General features: G+C 37.6%; 1 protein-coding gene across 1 annotated transcript; it reads right to left on the bottom strand.

Moving 5' to 3' along the window:
• On the bottom strand, nucleotides 1-25,726 carry adss2 (adenylosuccinate synthase 2). Its single transcript, XM_036573853.1, has 13 exons — nucleotides 25,533-25,726; nucleotides 14,870-14,972; nucleotides 11,255-11,323; nucleotides 11,095-11,145; nucleotides 9,716-9,782; nucleotides 9,277-9,384; nucleotides 8,236-8,317; nucleotides 6,483-6,609; nucleotides 4,184-4,338; nucleotides 3,462-3,586; nucleotides 3,105-3,202; nucleotides 2,804-2,953; nucleotides 1-2,119 (listed from the first exon to the last, which is right to left on the bottom strand). The coding sequence occupies exons 1-13, from the start codon at nucleotides 25,662-25,664 to the stop codon at nucleotides 2,067-2,069; spliced, it is 1,320 nt and encodes a 439-aa protein (XP_036429746.1). The 5' UTR covers nucleotides 25,665-25,726; the 3' UTR covers nucleotides 1-2,066.
• Nucleotides 25,727-25,937: the final 211 nt, after the last annotated feature.

The raw sequence follows: 25,937 nt of genomic DNA on the forward strand, positions 1-25,937 counted from the left end.
TTACAGTATTTACCAGACAGGCTTTATTCAGAAACATTTCCAACTGTCGATGCTCAAAACTTTCAATAACCAATATATTCTTTTTTAAGAATATAAATGTACATCGTAGTGACCTTGTCTAACAAACAGCAGAGTGGTTAAATATAAAATGCAAAACTTCATTCTCAATATGCTGACCGAGTAGCACTCTAAATCACAGCCCAGCTACATTGCGGCAAAAGTTATACAGTTTACAGTGTACAGTTTGCAGTGTGGAGAACAATGACATTTGTTAAATATACTCTAAAATCCCCATAACATTCAGAAAGAGCAGAGAAGTCAAACCATCCAACAATCAGAAATAAAAAATACACACCGTTATGATCGCCAGAGAATCCTGAGACTAAAACTAAAGCAACTAAACTGAGTCATATGTAATTGATCTCAATGTTGAATATACATTCAAGTTGGCCTGACAGCAGTCTCGCTGAGCCAGATGAGATCTTGTAACTAGCCTGGCAACAGATAACTAACTGCCAAAACCTGTCTTTGTAGTAGATGTGCAACACTACATATCTAGACATATGTAGAACATAGGAAAGTTAATACACTTTCATGGTCAGGAGACAGGGCTCATCAATATTAGCCATATTTATAGTAAATGTATACTTGATAAAATGGAAAATAAATAAAATAATTAAATTCTCAGGTTACATGTATGAACTAATTGCACACTCACACTGACCAGGCTGACCAAATGGACATTCATATATAGAAATTTACCATGGAAATTATTAGTTATGATGTGAAAAATTATAATATATTTAAGATTTTCAGTGGGAACAAATTAAATCTATGGTCATTCAACATTAGGTGAACGAGGACAACCATATCAACAATACAATGTATAACTGACATTGGAAATTAATTAGGAATCATGAAAAAGTTAATATTAAACACATACGAATTACGTTCCAATAGTTTAACATTATATGAACTATAACTGTAACTGTAAACTTTAAATCAGGTTGACTAACGTGGCACAGAAATACACATCTGGTTAGTTTTAACCAGATAGTTAAACCAGATAGTTTTCACCCCCTGTTAAAAATAAAAAAGGTTGTTGTCCTTTCCTTGAGGAATTGAATCTAGACATAAATGTTCTTGAGACGTTTAATCTAGAAATAGGCAAATGCACTGGCCTGGATAAAGACAGTAGTTTAGTTCTGCATGAGAAAATTCTAACCTTGAACATAACTTTGATGAAAATAGGGAAAAAGTTAAAATCTACATTCAGGGTGAGGGTTTATATTAGAGGACTCATTCACTGAAAAATCTAAATTTACACAATCCTCCCCTTACCCCAAATGTAATAAATCAGCCAAGACATGTTTGGTGTCTGGATTTTGCTTCCTGAGATAATTTTATATGTCACCTATAAAAAATCTGGGTGACACAGACGTCCATTACTTTAACTTAGTAACTCCAGATCAAAAAGAAACAAACTTGAGGCATCAAACATGTTTCGGCTGATTAAGTATGTTTGGGGTGAAGGAAAAATGGCACAAATTTAATTTTTCTGTCAATCACTCTGTGTGCACACTGCACAATGGCAAGAAATTCTAAAAACTTCAATTAATGAAGTTTAACCAGATTAAAGATCATGGCACATAAAGATGGAGGTTTTGAGCTCGATGATGCTCTAAAAGCTCATTAAAAGCAGACTGTAATTGCTGCATCAAAGACAAAACACAAAGTACATCCATAAAGAGGAATGGAAATGACCCCTGGGTGCTAGTGAGAGACTGAAGAGCCTCTTTCCTAATGACCAAAGGACGTTCCACTATGGTGCCCTATGCAGACCTCCAAAGAAAAGGGTTAGAAATAGTTCTTGACTAGAGGATCATATCATGAAGGAGAAAGAACCTGTTTTTTTTCTGCCAGCAGGAATCTGCAGGGAGTGGAGAGGTGAGAAGCAGGGACCATTCTCTGGCCCTGAATCAGCAGGCCCCTCGATAAGCCTCGTGCACTGTGCAGAAAAAGAGGGGCTCACCCAGTGCGGGCCATACACAGCCTGGCTGTTTTCTTTAAAACAGCTGAATCATAGACTCCCGCGACTTGCCGACGCCAATCCATTTCACTGGAAAAGAGGAGGACATGATTACTAAGCGGCTATTTTGCATCTGATTAATGAAGCTCTCGTATGATACGGAAACAAGATAGAGCTGAAGCATCAGTGCATGAAATCAAGTGCCAGCCTACCAGCACCTCATATCATTAACAGGTGAGCCAATGGCTGTGCTTGTATTGGAGTTTGAGGTCGAGCAGTAAGTGCACGGCTCCCTCTACTCACCAAACTGTATAGTGTTAAAATTATAAGGACGGGAAAGAAAAAAAATAAACAAAACGTCTTTGTTTTGACAGTAAACTGATGTGATTGTACAGTATGACTCATTTCCTAAAACAACATATTTAAACCTTGTTTTACTGGAGTGGTGAGATGCTTCTGCACTAGCTTTTTATTTTTTTGGGCAGTGTCAGAAGTGTAAAGCAAACAGTGTAATATGTCTTTAAATGGAATAGGTGCAGTATTTGTTCATAACAAGGGCATATAAATTAAGTACATTCACTTTTGTACTGGGTTGCCATGTGCAATGATTAGTATTACTGTTATTTTCTATTTCCAATTCTTATTATTGGTATTATAAATAATGCTGATAATAGTTTAGGTTAGTTACCTTCAAATCAAACATTTTTTCTCAGGCTGGTAAACTCTCAAATTTGAGTTTTGACAGTTGAAATTAGATTAAGCTGAGACTCTTACCAGGCACCCCTAAATGCTCCTCAATGAAGTGAACGTATTTCTGTGCATTTTCTGGAAGCTCCTCGAAGGTCCTAGCAGTTGAGGTGTCACTGTTCCAGCCAGGCAAAGTCTCATACTGGACCTCAACCCTCTGTAACACCTCCTGATTCGCTGAAATAAAGTCTCTTTAAGGTCTCTATGTTTTTCCCCAAAGCCAGACACACCAAAAGCCACAAACTTGACTTCATTTAAAATATTGTATGTGCTTCATGGGATAATTTGAGGGCATTCAAGGGGTTTTGAATATTAAAAACCTGCTCACCTGGGAAATGCGGTATGCATTCATTGTCCACCTTGTACGCCACACCAACTTTGATCTCACGGAGGACGTCCAAGATGTCTAATTTGGTTAAAGCTAAGCTGAAGAGAATAAATAGGCATAATTCATATTGCACTGTAACAAGAGACAATTTGACTAGGTAACATTTTCATAACAATACAACTAATGATAAATCTACAATTGTGAAGATCTGGTACATTTCTACATGAAAAAATGCTCAGTATGCAATATCTAGTTTATATGCGGTAAAAATTCAATCAATTCAATAAAAAGACAGCTGACCAAAATTAGAAAAACATGTCTAGCTATATCTGTAAAGGCAGTGAGATGGGGACTCACGCTGTAAAGCCATTAATCATGTGGGCATACTTGACGAGCACCAGATCCAGCCAACCGCATCTCCTCTTGCGGCCGGTGGTCACACCCACCTCCTTTCCTCTCGTCTGAAGCAGCTCTCCAATTTCCTTAGAAGATAGTATTAAACTGTTATAAGAATTGAAACAGCTGCTTAAATACGAGAACATTCACATTAACTTTACTACTGATTTGGTATTAATATTCAATGAGGTGCATTAAAGAAAGTTACCATTTCCCCATTACTTGTATCATACTGTAGAGAAAGTTGGTGAACAATTAAAAAGTGGATGGAAAAAAAAAGGCTTGTACGTGCACTGTAGGAATGTAATGACGTAAGAACAACTATAAGCTGTGTTATGTAATGCCGAAGAGCTTGCTCTCCTGAAAACATAGGGGCTGGCCCCATCCAATATAGAGCTTAAGATGAGTAAAGGCACACAATAACAGATGGGTAGCTGACTAAACACGTACACATGCACACGCACACACCCACCCAACAGGCTCATTCATTCGATACCATGTCTGTGCCACTGTTGGCGTGTAGCACAGACAGCTAGACAGGAACTTAAGACAAACCACAGTGACAGACACTCACAATACTGGCAACGAGGGCCCAGTAGGCACCCTTATACAAGTAACTGAAGCACACAATACTTACTGTAACACAAGCTGCTAAACTGAGACACACAAAAGGAGATCCTTACATTGCTCTGTTCAGAGGGGAAGGCACCGATGCCCACACGGGTGGTATAGGCTTTGACAACCCCATAAACCTCTCCCACATTCTGAGGTGGCATGCCCAGACCCGTGCACACGCCACCCACGGTGCAGTTGGACGAGGTTACGAAAGGGTAGGTTCCTGAAATGACACAATCATGTCAGAGTTGGGAGTCTGCTGAGGAATGTTTCAGGATAAATAATAAGACCATATTCTGCTAACACAATCAGTGTGATCTAATTCAAGACAGTGGTGTGCAAATATGCTAATTTCACAATTTTACCAGTGCTTTAAATATACACAATGTTGGTGACACGACATAAAATCTGATCTCCAAAATTATAACTTTACAGGAGAAAAACGTATTACATATTAATATATACTGTTCACACAGTGTACAGATATATGGTTTTGATACAACAGCAATGATACATATACTCACTGGCCACTTTATTAGGTATAACACACTCAACCATTTTATCAGGTCCACTTGCCATAGACTACAGTATTTAACTGTAGTCCATGTGTTTCTCTGTATAACTGACTGTTTAAAAAAATAATAAATGGCATGCCTCTCAGCACATCACAACCTTCTCTAAGCGTTCCTTGTTCTGTCAAGTGAGAGAAAAACTCTTTTGAACATACCTGACCTACAGCGAGAACTGCGATGGCAGTATATACGTCTGGATTATTAGGCTGAGGGATATGAAAAGGCGTTACTTAAGAAAATTTCATTTTTATTTTTTTTTCCCGAAGCTAAGCAAGTTTTGGATTAAACTACATAGAACAGCACACTCACAGCTCAGTATCAAAACTATTAACAGGCTAAACAATATCTGGGTTACTGTATTTGCTAATACACATTTTAATATGATCTCTAAAAAAGCTGAAATAAAACAGACCAACGTACAGATTACATAGCTTAAGTGAGCATGAGCTAAACTTCACTCTTTTGATTTAGCTGCTGAAAGTTAGCTTGATAAATCAGTCAGATTCAGTTGTAGAGCACTTGCACTTGTGACAAACATTCGGGTCAAGACAAATATTAATGCCTTAGTATTCATGTCGTCATTTGTATCATTTTATGAATGTTTGCTGAAAAAACTTATTAGACGATGAGTCCTCCCCATCATATATTATTAGTCTGACTAGCTCAAGCATTAGCTTTAGCTCTTGCTCTTTTTAACTTCTCCTTATTAGACATGAAAACCTGCCACTTTAATGTACAGTCTTTAAATGCTTTCTCTGGTTTGAATAATGTAAACACAGTTTCCTAAATCCATTCCATTTTTCATTTAAATATGCATTCACACTGTCCCTTCTCAAACATACATATCTGCAGTGAACTTGTAAAGCTAGTTCATTTTTGAATATTAAAACGTTTTCAAATGTGTTCAAATTATTATTATTATTATTTTTTTTTCTTACAAACGGCCAATTAGTTCGCTTCTTTGTAACCTGTTCAGTAACGGTCAGAAACCTGACAGGACCAACACTACACAAGTATTATTTGGTTGGTGCATCATTCTCAGCACTGCAGTGACACTGACATGTAAATGAACTTAATAAAATGGAAAATGAGTGTGGATACAAAGCTGCTGTACCTAATACAGCAACCAGAGAGGGAATATTACTCAAGACTCAATCCAAAAGCTTTAATAATGTCTTTTTTTCTAGACAGGCATGTGCAGCCCCAAGATTAACGGTTTTGACTGTGTTTTACTCAGAATCTGGTCAAACACACGGCCCTTTTGTAAAGGATAAGTAGTTTTACTATTCAGATCTAGGAAATCAAAGACTTTCAAATTAACATACTTTGCCAAGTTAAACTTACCTAGCAACTCTGGCCACGCTAGATCAATTACAATGCCTGAGCCCTTTAACATTCATTTGAAAACTGTGAACCCATTCACAACATAGCAGTCTGTGTCATGGTTAAACATACATTTTAACAAATAGCAAAGGACAAGTGTAGTGGAGGTGACCAGTGTTCAAGACAAACATGCGCAGTGACAGCACGAGCGAGTTCCACTGGGTGGAAGGTGGGTGTGTGTGTGTGCGCATGTTTGAATTTCTAGGTGCATCACCCACATCTAAACTTTGGTCTCTGATGAACTCACCAGCTAAAGCGGAGTGGCTTCCCAGCAAGCAGCTTTCAAAAGGGCATCAGTTGGTTAGTATACTGTATGTTTTTACATTGGCACTTCGTCAGGAATGGAAAGCACTGTACTTGTCTTTCACATACTGCTACGAGTTTAGCTGTAGTATCAGTCTAGGTGACTCACCAAAGTCAATGTCCAGCAGGGCAGCATTGGCACCTTCCACCAGAATCTTTTTAGGAGGCCCATGCAGAGCCTCATACATGAAGAACACCCCATCTCTCACCATAGGCTTTATTCTGTCCACGTATGCCTGACAGAAACATACTACTCTCAGACAACTCGGAGCACACTTACACATTATCAACAGAATGGAAATTTGGCCTTCTGAGGCCCTTTTTTATTCTTTTGTCTCCTGTGCTGTTATTTGAAATTGACTAAAATTTTATCTTTCCACATTTACATAATATATAACGGTTATAATGATGCATTCAGCTTTATTTCAGAGCTACCCACAAAGGGACTTCTTAACACATATAAAAGCATCGAATAATGTATTTATAAAGCAATACTTCAACATTTATAAACAGCTTTTGCCAGGAAACAATAATTTTCATGAAGTTATGACACTGTAGTGACATAAGGGGCCTCAAACTAAAGTGACAGACATTTGTTCTATCTATAACTCTGTTTTCAAGCATCATCACCAATTAATGGAAAGCAGAGGCCTAGTTAAGAGTGTAGTACATCAGTTCTATGTAAGACTTCATGGGCAAATCCTATACTTGAGCGAAATGTGCTTGTCTATATTTATACTACATTATAAAAGTATAATGTTAAAGTAAAATAGTAAAAGTAATTTGAATTCTTATATGTATTATGTTCTTTTATATTATTTGATATTATTCACACAGGTGTTCTTAATAGAAACTGTACTTTAATTTAAGTAGAAATATATATAACGATATGTGGTGCTCCTAATTAAGCTTCTGCCTTATAAGTTCCATTAGTTGGTGATGCTTCCTAACAGTGTTATGAATAGAACAAAATGTCGGTCCCTTTAGTTTAAGGCCCCTTATATCAATACAGTGTAATTTATTTCACAAAACATCTGATGTCATCCTGTGAGTACTGGCATAGGCTGTTTACAAATATTCAACTTTTGCTTTATAAATATGTAGGCTGCCTTCAAATAAAGCATTATCATTATTTTTGTTATGACTATCTTTTGGGATCAAATATTTTCTTTCATTTCACATTCTGTACATTTATAGTGCAATCCCACTCTCGACCCTTGAGAGCCAAGGAGCCCTCCAGACTGCAAATGAGATCTTTATGTTTTGCAGGACAGTGTGTGAACGCAAGAGAGTGCCAGGAAGACGTTCATACATGAAAATTCAGCTGAGACAGCCTTCCTGATATCACATCTATAAATGTATATACTGCTATAGTCTGTTTAAATTCTGTTATAAATACATTACATTTAAAATAAAGTTTTAGTAACCACACACAGCCTTCATAACGACTGAGAAATTTCTCTTTAGCACTTGCGTCACAACAGGCTGGGACAAGTATTAGGTGTTATGGTATGTGTTACCCGGGATACACGCAATTTACCAAGCACACACCAACATTCAAGTACCACTTTACTCCGTTCTCTGAAGAGAACGAGTAATGTCCCTTGAAAATTCAGAGAGAGCAAAGTGTGAAAGTGATGCGCCTCTTTCGCACTATACAGTTTAACTTCTTCAAACTGCACGAGAATGTGTTTTTGTGTGGTTGCAGCCCTGATATACTCAGTGTTACACAGGCAGTCCAATGTCATAACGCTTTAAACGATAGTTAGGATCTGAAAAATGCCAGAGAGAAACCTCACTCTCAGACTCAAGACTGAGCTCAGCTGAGATCCCTGGAAGAAAAGTTAAATTAGGTAACTCACCTCGAGCTTCATCAGCTCCCCATCAATATCTATCTCCAAAGACGGGTACATAGACTTGTACTGCAGGGCTAGGTTTTTATATCTGTAAAGGACAGCAGCAAAGACTTCAGAAATAAACAATAAACACATCATAGATACCAGACCATGTTGTTAGCTTGACACGGTTAGCTACAAGCTACATTTCAATTTTGTTAGTGCTAACACGGTTAAACCAAACATTTGAATGACAATCTGAAATGATGGAGTGACTAGAAAAGAGGAAAGGAGTGCAGACGTACGTTAAGTAGTGGATATCCAAGTATATTATGGTATACTATACATTACTGTAAAAGTCAAGAGTCGATCCTTTATTTATTAAATTTTCTATTTATTAAAGTATTCATTTTCATTAAAGTTATTCATGTTTAAAGTGATATTTTTGAGAAGATTAGACACAGGAAAGAGGAAAGCCAAAGGAAAATATGTGAAAAATACTAGTTTCCAAACTGGGGTTCAAAAATTTCTTAAAAGATTCAGTACTGATTATCTTCTTTGACAAAAAACAGGAAAACTTGAAAATTGAACAAAGAAGCTGCAGTGTTCTTAGAACAATGGACCGACCACCCCAGAGTCCAGACCCCAACGTCATTTAATGTGTTTGGGATTACTTGGACCGTGAAAAGCAGACAATGCAGCCAACGTCTAAGACTGAACTTTGTTGGTGTGGAAAAATATCTCTGTAAATCAAGTCTCCTGAAAAGAACGAAAGCTGTACTTACGGCAAAGAGTGGATATTATGTTTAGTTGTTGGCATTTCTGTGTAATTATATATATTAAATAGTTGAAGGGGGGGTCTCTGACTTTTGTACAGTACTGTATATGTTATAAAAAACATGAAAAATGCCTACAGCCTTACAGCCTGCTGCTTTAAGCTATGCCTGGTATTCTCTGTACTTCAGTTTTGATCCAGTTTTTCCACTAGATTAATATCTACAGGTATGTGGTGTTTTTGAACAGGAGTATAAATGTGTTATATAGCATTCAGTCCAGGCACACCCTCACCTTTCTGAGAACTCCTGAAAGTCAGACAGAAGGTCACATATTCTAAGGCCGCTCCTGGCAGCCTTAGCTGAGTACACTGGGCCAATGCCCTTTTTCGTTGTTCCTAAGCTGGAAGAGAATAAGAGGCAAGGTTAACACTCAGCACAAGTCAAATACAAAATCTCAAATTGTCACTGATCAGCTGCACTTTTCATAAAAGCAGAGTCAATTTCTACTAGTAGGTAATTCATCCACTGGGTAGTCATGTAATACAGAGCTAAAGGAGCTAAAAGACAAAATATCTGAATTAAAAAAAAAAGGCACCTAAAATCTTTATTTTTTTTAACTGATTTTAAACTTATTAAGGTCTTTAATTTGAAAACTGAAATTTTAGACAAATAAAGACTTTTTTTTAAGTTCTGAGACCTCATTGTGTGTTCGTAAGAAACAGAGTGTTTACTTTTTTCCAGCTTGCTGCTGTCTCTCCTGCTCTTGAACTCGGTCCACGGCTTGATGGAAATCAAACACTGCAGACAGAGAGTAGTTGACTGTAACACTGGGCTGTACTGTGCTGAAATCTCTGCAGTCTAAACACAACATGCTCACAGAGGTTACCATAACAACTACTACAACACCGTTTGGCTTGGCTTTAGCTGATCACTTCATTCCACTGTGCCATTCATTACACTAACCTCTTAACTATGGCAAAGGATTCTAAACCATTCAAATACAGACCAACAAAGTCAACAGTTTAAATACTGAAACTTGAAAATGTAGATACAATAATGTGCAAAAGTCAGAGACCACCCTTCAACTATTTAATTTCCAGTTAATAGCCAAATTATTCCAAATTTGTAGAATCAGAAAAAAAGTAACAGAAAATTACACAGAAGCCTCTACAACTGAATACAATATCAACAATGTCTGTACTAAGTGTGTCCATCCTTTACTTTTATTACAACTTCTATTCAATCCAGGAGACTTGCTTTCAGTTTTTCAAAGAAATCTGAAGGGATATTTTCACACACTTCCAAAGTTCAGGCTTCTCGCTGCTTCCCAAGTTCTCCCAAAAATTTTCAATGATTGTCTTCCTTAAACGTGATTTATCTTATACCTAATCTCCTCAAAAAGGTCTTCTCAAAAATGAATAACTTGTAGTTGATGCACATTTTGATGGGAAACTAAGTCAAATGAAGCGTAATCTCTGAATTCTGAACTCGAACAATACTGTATGTATTGTAATCATATCTTCAAAAATGGTAACTACACACACGAGGGAAGAAAAACATTCTTTTGCTTTGAACGTTAGCTAATGTAACAAGATTTTGACGAGCAAATTAGGATCACCTCTATTTGTAAATTCTTCATGAAATATTCACACAATGTAAAGGACAGCTGGCATTATCAAGTGATGAATTTTGAGTTTTGATATAACAGCAACAATATTCATATATTGTACCCACAGTGACAGCAAAGCTATTCTGCTTATGTGGAGAAAATAGCATAAAAGAGGTTTTCAGTGCAAAATTAAAGATGAGTTGTGTGACACATTATTTTTTTAATTGTTCAGCATCACTAATTTAAAACTACAGGAATTAATTGAGAGCAAAGAAATATGACACAGCAATAAAGGCTCCTTGATAATTTGCATTCTACTGAGAGACACTTTCTCAAACACTCTCTGGCCACAAGTGACAAAGAGAAGCAGAGTGTTTGGGGCATCTTGTTTCCTGCAGATATGCTGGGTTGACTGGCTTAGGAGTGTCACATAGCAGATCTAAAGCAGAACAGTGTCTGTGTTATGCCTTCTGTTTGGAAACAAAGCAAAAAAAAGCATACCAATATGGGCACGGTCAGAGATGACGAGCCTGTTCTCCCAGCCCTCCAATCCTGGAATGTACAGTAATACTTTTCTTAGACACACGCCTGGGCACACAGATATGCCTTAGAGCAGAAAACAGGCTTAGTATGTTTCTGTTAAGTAACTACTCACACGTACCTTTTCCCTTCCGCAAATTCTTCTCGGCCTCCTCAAAGAGGCCAGGGAGGTGAATGACCACGCCATTACCTGTAGTAAGAGACAACAAGAAACTGTGTGAGTGCATCAGAATAAGGACACAGCTTCAGAGGTCTGTTACAGCTGCACAATATACCAATTCAATACAATTCAATTCAATTCAATAAGCTTTATTGGCATGACCATATTCATTTACAGTATTGCCAAAGCATCATCATATATCAACTGTTCATTATTATCACAATATAATCTTAGGCTATATTTATATTGCAGAAGGCTTCTAAATGCAATTGTGCCTTTGAACCAGTCATATCATTTTTACTGTGCTGTGTGCTGTTAGCACCTTCACCAATCACAGCTCCAGATGACTGTTTCTGGGAATGTTTTGATGAAACAAAGTATTCATGTAATCCTGCAAAATTAATTATTTAATACTAGGGATGCACAATGATATCATAATACACTCTCAGAAAGAGTATGAAACTGTCACTGGGGTGGTACTTTCAAGGGTACATCTCTGTACCTTTAGTCAGGGAACATAATTGTACCATAATCCATCGAAATTATATTTTCTAAGTAAGCAATAAGTTATATTGACTCCACATATCCTGTCTCATCTTCAGGCTCTTCTTTTGGTCTGTTTTAAAACCTTAGGTTAGGATCGTAAAACCACTGCTGTACCTTTGAGGGAACATTTACATTGTTTATGCCCTGATAAACAAAAAATGTACCTGCACAGCACCTTTATTTCTGTGCAATGTAATATCAGTGTAATATCACTATTAGCAGATAATTGAGTTAGTCATGATCTTGCTATGAGAATACAATCCTTGCTGTCTGTTGAACAATGTTGATGAGCGCACACCGCACCCTTCTTAAGCTCTACTTTGAGGTGTTGGACTGGTTTAGAAATTTCACTTTCAGTTTGTTTCCACCCTCATAAGTCTACATTCCCACAAACCTTCAGCCCAAAATTTCCCATGGTTGTCCCCAGACATTCTCATTACAACATCACGTCAGGCCTTGTGAGACTAATAATTGCTTAAAAAATAAATAAATAAATAAATAATTATATTGCCGCTGTTGGAACAAAACCTTGTTTCTCCAAAATGCTAACTTTACAGGAGAAGCAAAAACATACTTTATTTTTAGTGTGAGTCAACGGAACCAGACTTTTTTTCCAAGTAATTTTGGGGCTTTACTTTTGGCCAATTCATCATGAAACCCACAGACAATATAAAGGGCAACAGGCTTTTTCAAATTATGCCAAAAACTGAAAAATGACAAAAAATGGAGATACAAGGTTTTGTTCTGACAGCAGCGATATACTGGCTTCAGACAGATGTTTAGATTTGACTGATATTTAAAACTGATGGTTAATGATATATTTATTGTACTCCAGAAGAGCAGAATGTTTAGGTGATACTGGGCCACCAAAATTTTATTCACTTTACTGAATTTGTAACTCAGTAATGGTAATACAGGGGATCTAGTCCCAGGTTCTACATTTTAGAAATGTTTATGTATTGGCATCAGTGGATATGAACAAAACAAGCAATCAGACATCAGTGCCTCCCTAATTAATTCATATTGCAATAATATCACCACAATACTAGCATGTTGTCCATATCGTGCAGCCCTAACACACACTTTAACCTCCCCAGAAGAAAATCTGTACTACACAGACCTGTGTTCAATGAATATCACCACCATAATGGTTGTTTATAAGGGGGTTTTGACTGAGCAGGATTTCTGCAGAATTTGTTTACATCTGTACTCCCTCATGGGCCTTCTGCTCAAATTAGAGCTGCCAAGCACTTTCTGGATTCAACATAAACTTTTCTTATGCATCAGTGTGATAAAAATGCATGGCTATAAAAAGGAAAGTAGTTTACAGTCCATCACGTTATTACTTCTTCCCAGATACAACACTTGCTGATGCATGTTTCGGAGAGCCATTAGCTAAATAAGGTGCCTGCAGATAAATCTCATGGCGTGCTGGGTTAGTCTGAGAGGCTGGCTTTGATCTGGCCATTACCATGTTTTAAGGCACAGTACTAAACTACTGTGTGGGGAACACAGACACAGACTTTACAAAACTACATTTAGTCGCAAGTACTATTCGGATGGGATAAGAGATCTCTGTATAAATTGCAGTGGGTGGAATGTCTTCTTCTTGGCCCCACCAAGGTGTTATGTAATATGTGTAATTGCTCTGCTGCTCACAAGGAGAAAACACGCCTTAACGTTTATCATCATTTTCTCATATCCTAACCATCTAGCAAGCAGTCATTAGTGAATACAATGTCATTAACACTGTCATCAACATTGTCATTATCTAGGGAGTTTACAGGCAACTATGAAACACAACTACAAGCAATATTTTTTCTGCAGTAGGCTACCACAGGTTTTAATGTTCAGCCTCACTGTACGAGGCACCGGTAAATGCTTCCCAGAGTGCCTACATAATTAAAAAACAAAAAACACATTAAAAAGTATTGACACAGGATATGAATACTTATCTACAATTCACAATGGACTGATATAACTTGAGGATATAATTAGGGCTGCAACTATCGAATATTTTCATTTTCTCTTTCCTAGATCTCAAATACTCAAAAAATCTGAATATATGTTTTAAAATACATGTTTTCACAGAAAATATGTTTCACTTTAATGGCTGAATTTGTCTTAGTGCTATTTATTATTATTATTACTACAAGTATTATTATTCATTATCGTTTATTCGCTTATTGTATGATTGCTGAAGTCTATTAATTTAGTATGCCTTTATATATGCTTTAAATGAAACTTGAAATACAACAAGATAATGGGAAAAAAAAATCACTGACACAATAAAATGCTTGTCTGGGTGATCCTGCCCAATCTGGCAACCCTGACCAGGTTGCTGAATCTGTTTAAATGTGTCAGTGGTCAACCGTGTGGGATTAAAAACTAATCGCCCAGACAGCTCGCTAACCAGTTTAGTGTCATTTATTCTCGCAAATAAATGCAGTGCAGAGCAGCAAGCTAGCAATCTGGAACAGTGCGAAAAACGCTTTTACAAAAGGTTAAATGTATTGGTTATTTGAATGAACTTCTGTTTTTGAATACTTTCATTATCAAATTTTATCAATAATTTGTTGCAGCCCTAGTTATTTCTACAGATCCAAGATTTCGCTGCTGTCGGAACAAAACCTCGTATCTCAAAAGTGTTAACTTAACAGGAGAAGGAAAAATGTTCCCAATTTTGGATTGAAGTTAATGGAACGAGATTTTTTTTCCAGGGTGCTTTTGGAGCATTTCTGTGGGTCCATTCATCAAGAAATTTTGGAACATTGTAAAGGTCAGCTGGCATTTTCAAACTGTGTAAAAAAGTACAAAATGACAAAAATGGAGATACACGGTTTTGTTCTGACAGCAGCAATTTAGTGAGTCACTGTAATCTTCATAGATGGGGGAATGTGCAGTTTGTAAAAATCACATGATGGATTTGGATAAAACCTCAAAGACACTGCCAGTGTAAAACTAATCATGTCTGAATAGAACTACAGAAACAGATGATAAGAAATTTTATAATGAAGTTTAAATACTCACCAATAAAGGCAGTGACGTTGGCGTTGATAATGCCACTCGGTAGAAGGTGAAAGTCATACTCTACAGAGTCGACTACGACGGTGTGTCCTGCGTTGTTGCCTCCCTACAGACACAGAATCAATACAAATGCACACTTTCATTAATGCAAATGCTCTGAAGCAGACAGAATTAGTAAATACAATAAACCAGTGACCCAGCAAACTGCACATTATGGTGCCTTGATAGGGATCCTTCACTTTACCTAATGACATTGTTCAGCCAGACCTACATTTTAAGTCTTAGATCTTTTGTCCTCAATCATTAAAAAAGTTTCAGCATAATGTTTTAGTAGTTCAACTAATGTGAACAGGTTTTCTATCACTCAGACGCTGTTGGTGTCCACTGGGAACTGTGATCACATCTCAGGCAGACTGATTTTATTCTGTAAAATTTTGAGATTTCTTTGGTCCACTCAGTCTTTCATGTCAAGGCAAATACTTTTATTAATGGTGTTTTGTTTATCAGTTATTTTTTGCTATTCATGTTTTTATATAACTTTATTAATATAATTAAAGTACAAAGCTTACCTTTCAAAGTAGTCTGATATAAAATGTGCCATCCTAGAAAACCTTCTGAATGACTTTGTTTACATCTCAGCGACTGAGTTATGCAGAACCACTAAAAGTATTTTACAGTAGTTTAGAATATTTTAGAACATTTATTTTAGAATATCTCTTCTATTATAATGATATTTTACAATTTGGCTTAGACGTTCCAGTGGTTTTACAAAGAATAAGTGAAGGAAATGGAAAGGAGGTTACAATATCCACAGAACACAAGACTGAGAGTTGTTGTGTCTGTGTGTCAAGGCCCAGAATCAAACAGCATAAAGATTTACGAGCCACTGGCACCAGAGATGTGTGAAACATTTGTATGTTGCATCATCCAGAGTTACAAAAAAGACAGATGAACACTTTGCTCAGGAGAAACTGCTGTCTAGCATTTGGTGTAATTAAATCTTCATTATGTACCTTTTTTTGTCAAAATATCAGCACAAGTATCAGAATTGGTAATTTTTAAATGTAAAACGTCTGGTTGTTTTTCGTCTGATACAACTTATCAACTAAACTAAATATTGTGACATATTGTGTTTCATGAAACCTTCCTGAAGTATGACGATGTTGTATTTTTGCCATATTGCCCACCTCTATAAGTCTTTTCCAGTCTACTTCCTTCTAGTCTTTTACTGCGCTTCCCCACTCACTGCCATCATCAAACAAGTTATTTAGAAAAGCAGGCACTGATCCTTTTCATATCTTGTATGCATACAGTATGTGCCTAAAGAGCAGGGTAAACATAGATTAGGTTATGTACACGCACTTGGCATGCAAATGGTCACCATGCATGGATATCAAGTGTCCTTGTGCGTCAGCTTTCAACATGGCCTCCGTCAGCACTGACCTCGCGGAAGATCTGAGAGGGGTTCTCACTGAGCACACCCAATAAATCAGTCCATATTTGTGCTTTTACTTTACCCAGCAAGGAGAAGAGCCAAGCTATTCCTGGACCGTCCAATGAGATACCTCTCCTTTTTAGATGCATTTACGATGTGCTTGTACCCATAGGACCCAGAAGAGCCATATGGTACTTTTAGCATTACCGATGCAGTGTTGTGTTACAAGAATGCTTATCACTGTATAGGTTTCCATATGTGGGACCATCTGAAGTATGATCTTGCACTTCACAATCTCTACAATATGCATTATGATAGGAGTTCTATTACAATTATTTGCTACGATAGGTTACAGTTTTGGGGATTTGGAGACCTCTCTGGTGGAAATGTGTAATTGCATACAATGTGTAGAAGAAGATTTTGTAATGTCAGTTGAAGACCCCTTCCCTGAGCAGATGAATCTGATGATTGCGAGCGCTGAAACAGTGTTCAAAACTTGATGAAGGATGCGTCCCTTCATCAGTGGCTGTGTTTACATGCAAAGATTTTTGCCACTCCGATTGAATACATTCCGATTATAGATTAGGACTGAGGTGTTTATGTGCTCACTCTACTCAACAATCTGACGAAAATCTCTGTTTAGATGTACACTACAAGTAATCCAATCCAAAATTATGCGCATGCATAGAGTACCACTTAGTGTAGACATTACCATGAAAACAAGCATCACGTGAGTCCAGTCAGAGTGAGACGAGCAGCAGTGAGCAGTGCTTGTGTTTTTAATTACTTTAAAATGATGTCAGACTCAGGAAAACATCCTTCACATGTACTTATTAAAGAAGGCCAAGAGGAAGATGTCATGTTCTGAGACACATAAGCTGGACGTTACAAACTTTTGCTATGACGCGGCACACACGCACACTTAAACTTAAACCTTCCGATTGGGAATGTAATCGGATACAGGCGTTTACATGGCTAGTATTCTTCTATTTAACAGATTATTTACAGCATTACCCACCTCATTCAATCGGACAGAAATTGTATTCAGAATGGCCTCAATCGGACTAGTCTATTCCGACTCAGGTGTGAACATGGACACATTATGTTCCAACTGAACTATTAGTTGGATTATTAACGGATTATTAGGCTGCATGTAAACGTGGCTAGTGTAAGGTTGATTCTGTATGTGAGACCTAAACATTGAGCCAGACCTTCTTTTTGAGCCAGGGTGCCACTTTAGACGTAAAGACATATAAGGTGAAAACTCTCGTGAAATCCTACTGGACACTTCCAACTGTTTAAATCATTATTTCAGGCTCTGAATGGTGACTCACACCATAAATCTTCAATTCAACATAGTGCACCTTTAAAGTTCAACCATTAGCACACAATCTACCAGTTATAAGTAACTCTATGTCACATAAGGAAAGGCTTCACAGCACATTCAAGGTGTAAAAACACTAGCATACATATAGCAGGCAGTAATTAAGGGGACCACAGAATCTAGAAAGCCAATGTGTGCAGTGACAAGCAGACAAACCTAGCTGAGAAGACAAAGTGCAAAATTTTCTCAGTTTTTGCTAGTGAAGGGTAACACCCTCAGACAACAAAAAGACTCAAGAAAAAGGAACTACTGCATATTATGTAGTAAATTTACAAGTTTAAAGGCACAAACAGTCATCTTAACAGGTCAAACCCACATCCTGTCTAACAGTTAAGGCTCTGCTCATCTTTCAAAAGCAGGCTTGCTATGATATTTTTAATAAAAAAAAGAGAACTACAATAATTACTGACATCATTTTCTGATAGGAAGCCATAAAAATGATCTCAACCATAGCGACACATCAGCTATGGTCCATTCACATGACAAAGATGAATCAAAAAGAAATCAGATATTTTTCACAAACCGTTCAAAAATGTTGTTAATACTCAGGAATGACCCAAAACATATGATGTTTATCTTTTCCGTTCACAGACTGTCACCAGACTGGGGCATCAAGCCATGTTGGATGACTTCCATATTCCAAACCTGACAGGCTAAAAGTAGCTAGCTGTGAGTGATGTGTAGCAGCATGTTTGCTAGAGGAGAGAAGGCTCAGACTGTAGTGGGACAAGTGGCAGGCTTGCCAACTTATCACCTACAGTGACAGAGCCACAGCAGAGTCACTATAAAACTTGCTGCAAGTTTCTGGAAGGGCTCACTGTCAGATCAACTGACCTGGACCCACATTTTGCAGTTTCAGTTTTATAGATTCTATACGGTGAGAGCAGTGCTCTGCCTAGAAGATTTGGTGCAGCGGATGAAAATGTTTTTAAAAATCACTGGAACATTACGAAAGCGCTAGTGATCTATGATTTAGCATAGTGCCAGGGTGACAGTGGCAAGGAAAACTCTTCAATAGCAAGAGGAAGAAAGTTTAAAAAGAACAAAGACTCAAAAGAGGAACCCATCTTCCTCTGGTGGACAACACCCAACAAACAATAACACACACAAGTTATGATAAACGAACAGGGAAGTGACGAATGAATATACAGTAAGAAACAAAGTGAGTCTAATCTCTGAACCTAACTGGATTTCTTTGACCTCTGCTGGGACCTGATTCAGAGGGCTACTTAACATCTGCTTGGCTTCATATTCATATATGTGGTATCATGTCTTCCACTTTTTCCAGTTTTTTCAATGACCATGCAAGTATAACCAAAGAACGTCAAGACATAATTTAGGAATTTAGAAACTTTTATGGCTGATTCAGATTTTTTTACAATCAAATCGGCCAATGGCTGATTTTTTGGACAATTTTTATTAGTCTATTATTTTCACACACTGTGTGGACAAAATGAACACATGAAACACACTAGCACATTTTCAGTTCTTCTTTATAAACCAAAAACTGACTAAAAAACAACACTGCTTGCTCTTTATTGGGCCAAACTGGTATTTTAAAATGTAAAAATTGCAACACAGATCAGACAAATGGTCTCGGTACAATGCGAGGTGAGCAAGCAGTCACTAACTAGATTAACTGGCAGTGTCATAAATCATATACATGTAAACCAAAAAGATAAATCACTAAATCAACCAAATGCTCAGGTATGGATTACCCCTTACGATAAATTGATGTTGATTCTTCTGTGTTTTTATTTATATTAACATAAAATATTTTCTATTTTCTCAGTGGGATATAAAAAATGTTTACAAAAATGTACATAATGTACATGTATAACACCCTTCCTTAAATAAAGTAATTTCCTTCCTTAAGTCATTTTAATCAGAGTTAAAACTTACCATAATAAAGAACTCATATTCTACATTTTTATTTTCCTCCTAAACTCTACTTATAACATTTTGTGTGGTTTTACATACAAAAACAGCCATGATTCATTTTTACAAGACAATTTTCAAACCTCACTTTGTCTCTTAGAGCCAAACAGGCTGTTTTGGTTACGGCACCTTTTCAACTGCTATACGTAAATGGGCTCTGTTCTGAATGGCTGTCCTGTATTGTGCCTTATTCAAAAAGCACTCTGGGCTAAATTACTCTTTATACCTTCAGGAGGAGTGGGAGGGGCTAAACAGCAGTAGGCTGAATGAGCAGATACATGCAAATATGCTGCTTTTCATAACACCATAAACAATGCTTTCAAAGTCAGCCTGTTTTTGCAGCTTCATTTCTGTATACCGACTTCAAGAATGTATGAAAAGAAATTAATTCAGTTTTCCAAGATACAGGCCCTTTAAAAACTAACCAAGTTCAATCTGAGAAAATTAATATCACATGAGCAAATATTTGTAACAGTACTACTTTATGAATAAAGCTATATTCCACACAATTTATCCCTTTGTTCTGATGTCAACACTCACTCATCATGCTGGTATTTAAACCAAAATATCTTTCGTATGTGTTTTCAGCAATAGTTTGGAAAAGATATAATTATTATTTTAGGCAAAATTAACTCATTCGACTAAGGAAGAGACTTTGATTTTGAGTTTTTTTCTTACTGCAACTACAGTTCGAATGGTTACAGGAGCCCCACCTGTTAACAGTCAGTTGACATTCATAACAACTAATTAGATCTAATGTGACTATATGTTAAATATATACACACACATAACACCTGGTATGTTCTGAGGAAGCTGGTAGGAAGAAAAGTAGAACTTGTTATGTCCTCAGGGCAACAGGTGGCATTTCAACCTCACCAGACAGACAGAAACGGTTAAAAGAGGAAACAGGATACTGATGAAGCAGCATGGCTTCACCAGAAGCATTCAGCACTCAGAATGAAGACTTCTTCTAAAGAAGGATGAGTGTAGCTCAGGTCTACCACAAGAAACAAACACCAGGGCTCCAGTGTTTACAGGCTTTATGAACACTGCAGGCTATAAGGACTAGGGCCGTCACGATAACTGTGATTAAAGATTTAATTGTCTCTCCTTGTTCACTGAATTAAAGATGCAAGCCTAAAGTGGCCAAATCGGCTGAATAGCCACCTTGCTTCCTAAGTATGGTTGATTAGCAGCTAATACTGCTTTACAGTTGAAATGATACACTGCAACTGTTGCGCATGCAACCAAATACACACACAAATGTCTACAGAATCATGTGTAGAGTGAAGAAAAGCTACACGAGAGGGAAAGTATTTGCAAAAAGAACTTACTCTGCTAGCAGAACAAGCTAGACATGTAAGGATTAACTACAAAGCTAACAAATACAACAATACTCAGCGTTTCCCTCTAAACATGTTTTCATAAGCCCCATGATGTTTCAATGAATGGATTCTTTTATTTACATGTACATTTTTCTGTAAAGCTGCTTTGCAACAACACCAGCTGTAAAAAGCGCTACATAAAAAACCTTGACTTGATTTGACATCGATTTGCCTCAACCCAACACACCCAATTTGCATTCTATATTTTGTTGCAGAAATGTAATTACAGAGGACAATTATTGTAGTCCTACATGCCTACATAACTACATCTCAAATAACTGCTAATTGCAACTCATCTCAAAAAATATCAGGCAATTATGTAATAACTGTGACAGGCCTTATAGGGACCAAATATTGTACTGCAATTATATTGCTGTGTACTGTGATTTTGATATGCGAGAGCACTTAAATGTGAGCACTTGAAGGGGAACTTAGCTGATTTTTTAAAAATGTCTGCATAAGATGTAGGTAAAGTCATTCAGAGTGCTTGGATGTAAAATGCTTCATTCTAGAAAAACTTCGACATCCGAAGCGTTTAAATGCTTCTAAAAGCTCCCTCACAGAAAATACATTAAATCATTCAGAATATGTTGCCTGATGCCTGAGACATTGTTATATAATTGTTTTGAGATAAGATTGTAGCTGAAAGCCTAATTTTTGTAAACGCATGTAGGGCTTTGTAAGGCAAATTATTATCACTATATCATTATAATCATCATTACATATAAAAATAGAAGACACCTTTAGGGTCATTGGGCATTTCAGATAGTAAATAAAACTTTAAAGCTCCATACACTGAGGAGCACATTGCACGTTGTTTCGTTCAGATTGCTTTGCCCTAGCAAGCTTTATTACAGAATATTCAGGGCCTCTTTCGAGTGAATCTCCCTTTGTGTGTGTGTGTGTGTGTGTGTATATATAAATATATATATACATATATATATATATATATACATATATAATGTGTGTGTATACATATGAGTATCTCTCTCTCTCTCTCTATATATATATATATATATATATATATATATATATATATATATATATATATATATATATATACATACACACACACACACACACACACACACACACACACACACATTGCAACCTTCTACAATAACAATATTAAAGATGCCAATATTGCAGTAACACTTAACAAACAATATTTCCACACAGCCCTACTACTTCACTTTGCAGTTACACTATCTGAGCCTGCGCAATAGCGTGACAATCAGTCCAAGCACTTGAGCACCATTTGTCGTGGTCAGAAATAGATCTATGAAGGCTGCTTGTGCAGCCCTTTTTATAAAAAGCAGAACAACGTCTGCATTCTCTCTCACGCACTACTGTAACAGTAGGCTTACAGCGAAGGTACAGCATATGTTTAATAAGGCCCCAGCCTTGGCAGAAGAACTGAGCAGAACTGTTTCACTGTCAACCTGAAATCAGCATCACGAATAGTGACAAAATATAATTCCACCCTCAACCTGCCACCAGCACCAGCCAGTGTGACCAGCGTAGCATACAGCAAGTACTCAAGAAAGCACACTGCAACACACATCTCTATTCATATTGCATTTAAAAACAATATACTACCAGCTGCACACTGTGGAACTCTCATGCTAAAATGAAGTACGCAACTCTTTGTGAGATGGGATGTTCCTTTGGTTTGCAATATTTGTGAAATGTTTATCAAACAACTGAGCAAGTTATTTTTTACTCAGTGATCTAAAAAATTACTTCTAGACATTTTCACGATACACAATACACATCACAATATTTTGACACAGAAACTCAACACACTAGCAGTGCAACATCTAAAAGCAGCCATTAATATTCAGCGTTTCACATCCTGCACTGCACTATATCAAATAAAAAACAAACCTATTTATGCTCTCTTTATAATAAAACATGGAGAGTGCAGTAACATGATAAAAATATTTATCACAATAAATAAAACACTGTCATATTGCCCATCGCCATTTTCATCCCTCAGAAATCTTAAAGCAGCACTACGTAAGATTTTTGGTTCAAAGTGAAAGAAGTAGCATTTTTTAACATATTAATGTCACGGGCACAGACTCAAAACGAAGGTCCAGCTCGATGTTGAGGTCTCAACATTACACTGATAAAGATATGATGATAATAGTACATAATCACTTACATCCTCAGAAAGACACGTCCTTCACTAAACTTTCACAGAGTTCTCTTTCAAAAATCTTCAAAGGCAAACTCATCTGCTCATGGGGACAACATTATAAGACGCACCAAAGAGGTCTCCAAAACCCCAAATCTTACATGATTTGATACAGCCAATTACAAAGCCTGTGGAAATTTGCGTCAAAGCTGATGACGTTACAGCCAGAAACATGACTCAAGGAGATCGGCTACAGTGACTGCGATACATAAGAACAGTAATGTCACATATTTCGTCTTCAAAGAAACAAAAACATATAAGATTCAAAGAAGATTCACAGAGTCCAATGTGTGTTTCATGTCACTTGGCAAAGAACACTAGAAACCACTCAGGCTCTGAACCACAGCTGTACAAACAGAGCTAAATTTAATTTGCATCACAACACCTATATTAGACCCTGCACTTTAGCAACAACCCTGCCATAACTGCATATGACAAACAGTTCGCACTGCGCTATTAGTCACTTCCTCATACACTGACATTAGTGCAGGCTTAGTTGCATTGTATTGTTTTCTGTACTTTCTGAAACAAGTATGACAGGAATCTTTCACAAACTGATATAACACATGCAATGCCTGCACAACAACCACTGAAGAGAATGTGTGCGCTGATCCACTTCAATCCCCAGATTTAATCTGGATGCATTTATAATTATTCAATGTCAAAACCAGCGGTGTAGTTTTGGTCTTACAAGGTAAACCGTATAAACAAAGTCAATTACACTTATCATACTGATATCTCTTTTTTGGCTAAAATGTCAATACTAAAACATAAAAACTAATAATATTATTAACAGGAATAATAATTTCATGCACAAACAGTTTATAGATTCTGTTTTGTTTCCTATTAGAATGGCCAGTTTTACCCATTGTGTCACAAAAGGTCTTAGTCTGAACTGCATGTTCTGTCATATTATAGCAAAAGTACCCCAATTATGAGACATATGATGACAATTAGGAAGAAAGGAAGGACTATTGATAACTGTTATGGCACAAATCAACACACAATAATAATACAGAACATAAATTAGTTTTGAAAACGTTTCCAGGACAGATTACTGCTTCTTTCTTTTTGTCATTACCGACTATAACGAAACACAAAAATCTATTTTGGGCTTAATTAGAGTTTTAAATCATAATTAACAGCTATACTGTATAATAACTGATAACTTTTTTTGACAACCATACTGTGACCCCTAAATTTATCTCTCAATATCAAAAAAGTGAGGGGTATGTGACTTAATCTGAACTGCCATTTCAAATTTAGTCCAGGAACTGTGATTAAAAACTTACATGAATATTGGGGTAAATGAACGCCTATGACTGACTGATCTGGCTGAAAGTGTTTTGCCTTTATTTTCAAACGGTTTAATTGTCACTACTCTGCCCTTTTCACAGTGACTCATACAAACACATGCCTTTTCAAGCTAGGGCTGGGCAATATGACGACATTTTATCGTTATCGTGCTAAATAATAATAAATAAACAATGAATAAAAATCACTGTCATTGTAGGTATGTTATTGTATTATATTTTATATGTGGCACTAGAGGTTCTATTAGTCTGATCCAGCTTATTAAATCTCAGAAAAACGAAATATCGTGATGCATATTGTGTACCGTGAAAATGCTTTGAAGTATCGTGATATAATTGATTCGCCATATCGCCCAGCCCTAGTTCAAGCTATAGTTAGCCTGTCCTTCTCCTGGGGTTTTAGAAGACAGTACAGCCCACAGATTTTAAATATGTAAAGTACCTATTTTTGAATATGAGCGCAAATATTTTACCTCCATTTTATCTGGTGGAAGAGGGAACTTGCTAGCAAGTGGGCCAAGACAGCAAGCCCCCGGGGGGGAGACCACAAACTTGAGAGTAAACTACAGGGACGGACTCACTCACACAGCCCATTTACAGACAGCCAGCTGGCACAGGTCATTAATTTGAAGACGAACGAGGAGCAGAGATTTCCCACCTTCGCCAGCATATCAATATAACGGTGTCCAGTTAGCTTAAACTACAGTACACAACGACTATAAACCTCAAGGTGACTTTAACCAGCGAGGCTGAGATCTGCCTTCAGCTCTTCCCTGTTCCGCGTCGTGTTGACCAGCTTTACGAGCAAAAACAGGTAGCTAGCCATCTCACAGCAGCATTAGCCGCACTGCTAATACATTTCTTATGAAATACGTTCCTGTCCTGTGCAGGTTACGTCTTCTGAGATATCTCTACTTAGCTAGGCTACACAGCGAGTTCATGTCAGACAGCCGGGCATTCATTCGGTGTCCAGTCCACACCACCGCAGCTTTAGTGGGTAACATTAGCTACCTGACATCTGCAGACCATGTCGGCGTCCTGGGCCAGCAGGTCCACCACCTTCCCTTTGCCCTCATCGCCCCACTGAGCTCCGAGCACCACCGTCACTTTGTTACCGACGTCCGCCTTCCTGCTGTCCGACATGCCGCCGCGCTCCCCCTGCTGCTCTGCCTTCCCTCGGCGATGCTGCTCCGGCCACGGCCAGCCCGCGAAGCCGCCTTACTACCGCGGAGAGGAGGCTGGGCACGGGGGCTCCGCGCGGACAGGCCCCGCCCCCTCCGCCGCCTGCTGTCGCCGAGTGAGGGAGAGGCTGCAGCCCTCTACGCCCACGCTGGAAGTCTGTTTTACAGTAGATGTCCACAAGTATTCAGACACCCCTTCTGATCAGTGAATAGAGCTCATTTAAGGTGCACCCAC

Source organism: Colossoma macropomum, unplaced genomic scaffold (genome assembly GCF_904425465.1).
Source record: "Colossoma macropomum unplaced genomic scaffold, Colossoma_macropomum, whole genome shotgun sequence".
NCBI classification, from domain to species: Eukaryota; Metazoa; Chordata; class Actinopteri; order Characiformes; family Serrasalmidae; genus Colossoma; species Colossoma macropomum.

Bases quoted from the DNA above. Each gene is read 5' to 3' on its own strand.
- adss2 (XM_036573853.1), bottom strand. From the start codon at position 25,664: ATGTCGGACAGCAGGAAGGCGGACGTCGGTAACAAAGTGACGGTGGTG. The intron at 11,146-11,254 runs GTACGTGTGAGT...TGTACATTCCAG, and splicing joins GAATTTGCGGAAGGGAAAAG to GATTGGAGGGCTGGGAGAAC. The intron at 3,203-3,461 runs GTGAGTCCCCAT...TATTCTCTTCAG, and splicing joins ATGATTAATGGCTTTACAGC to CTTAGCTTTAACCAAATTAG.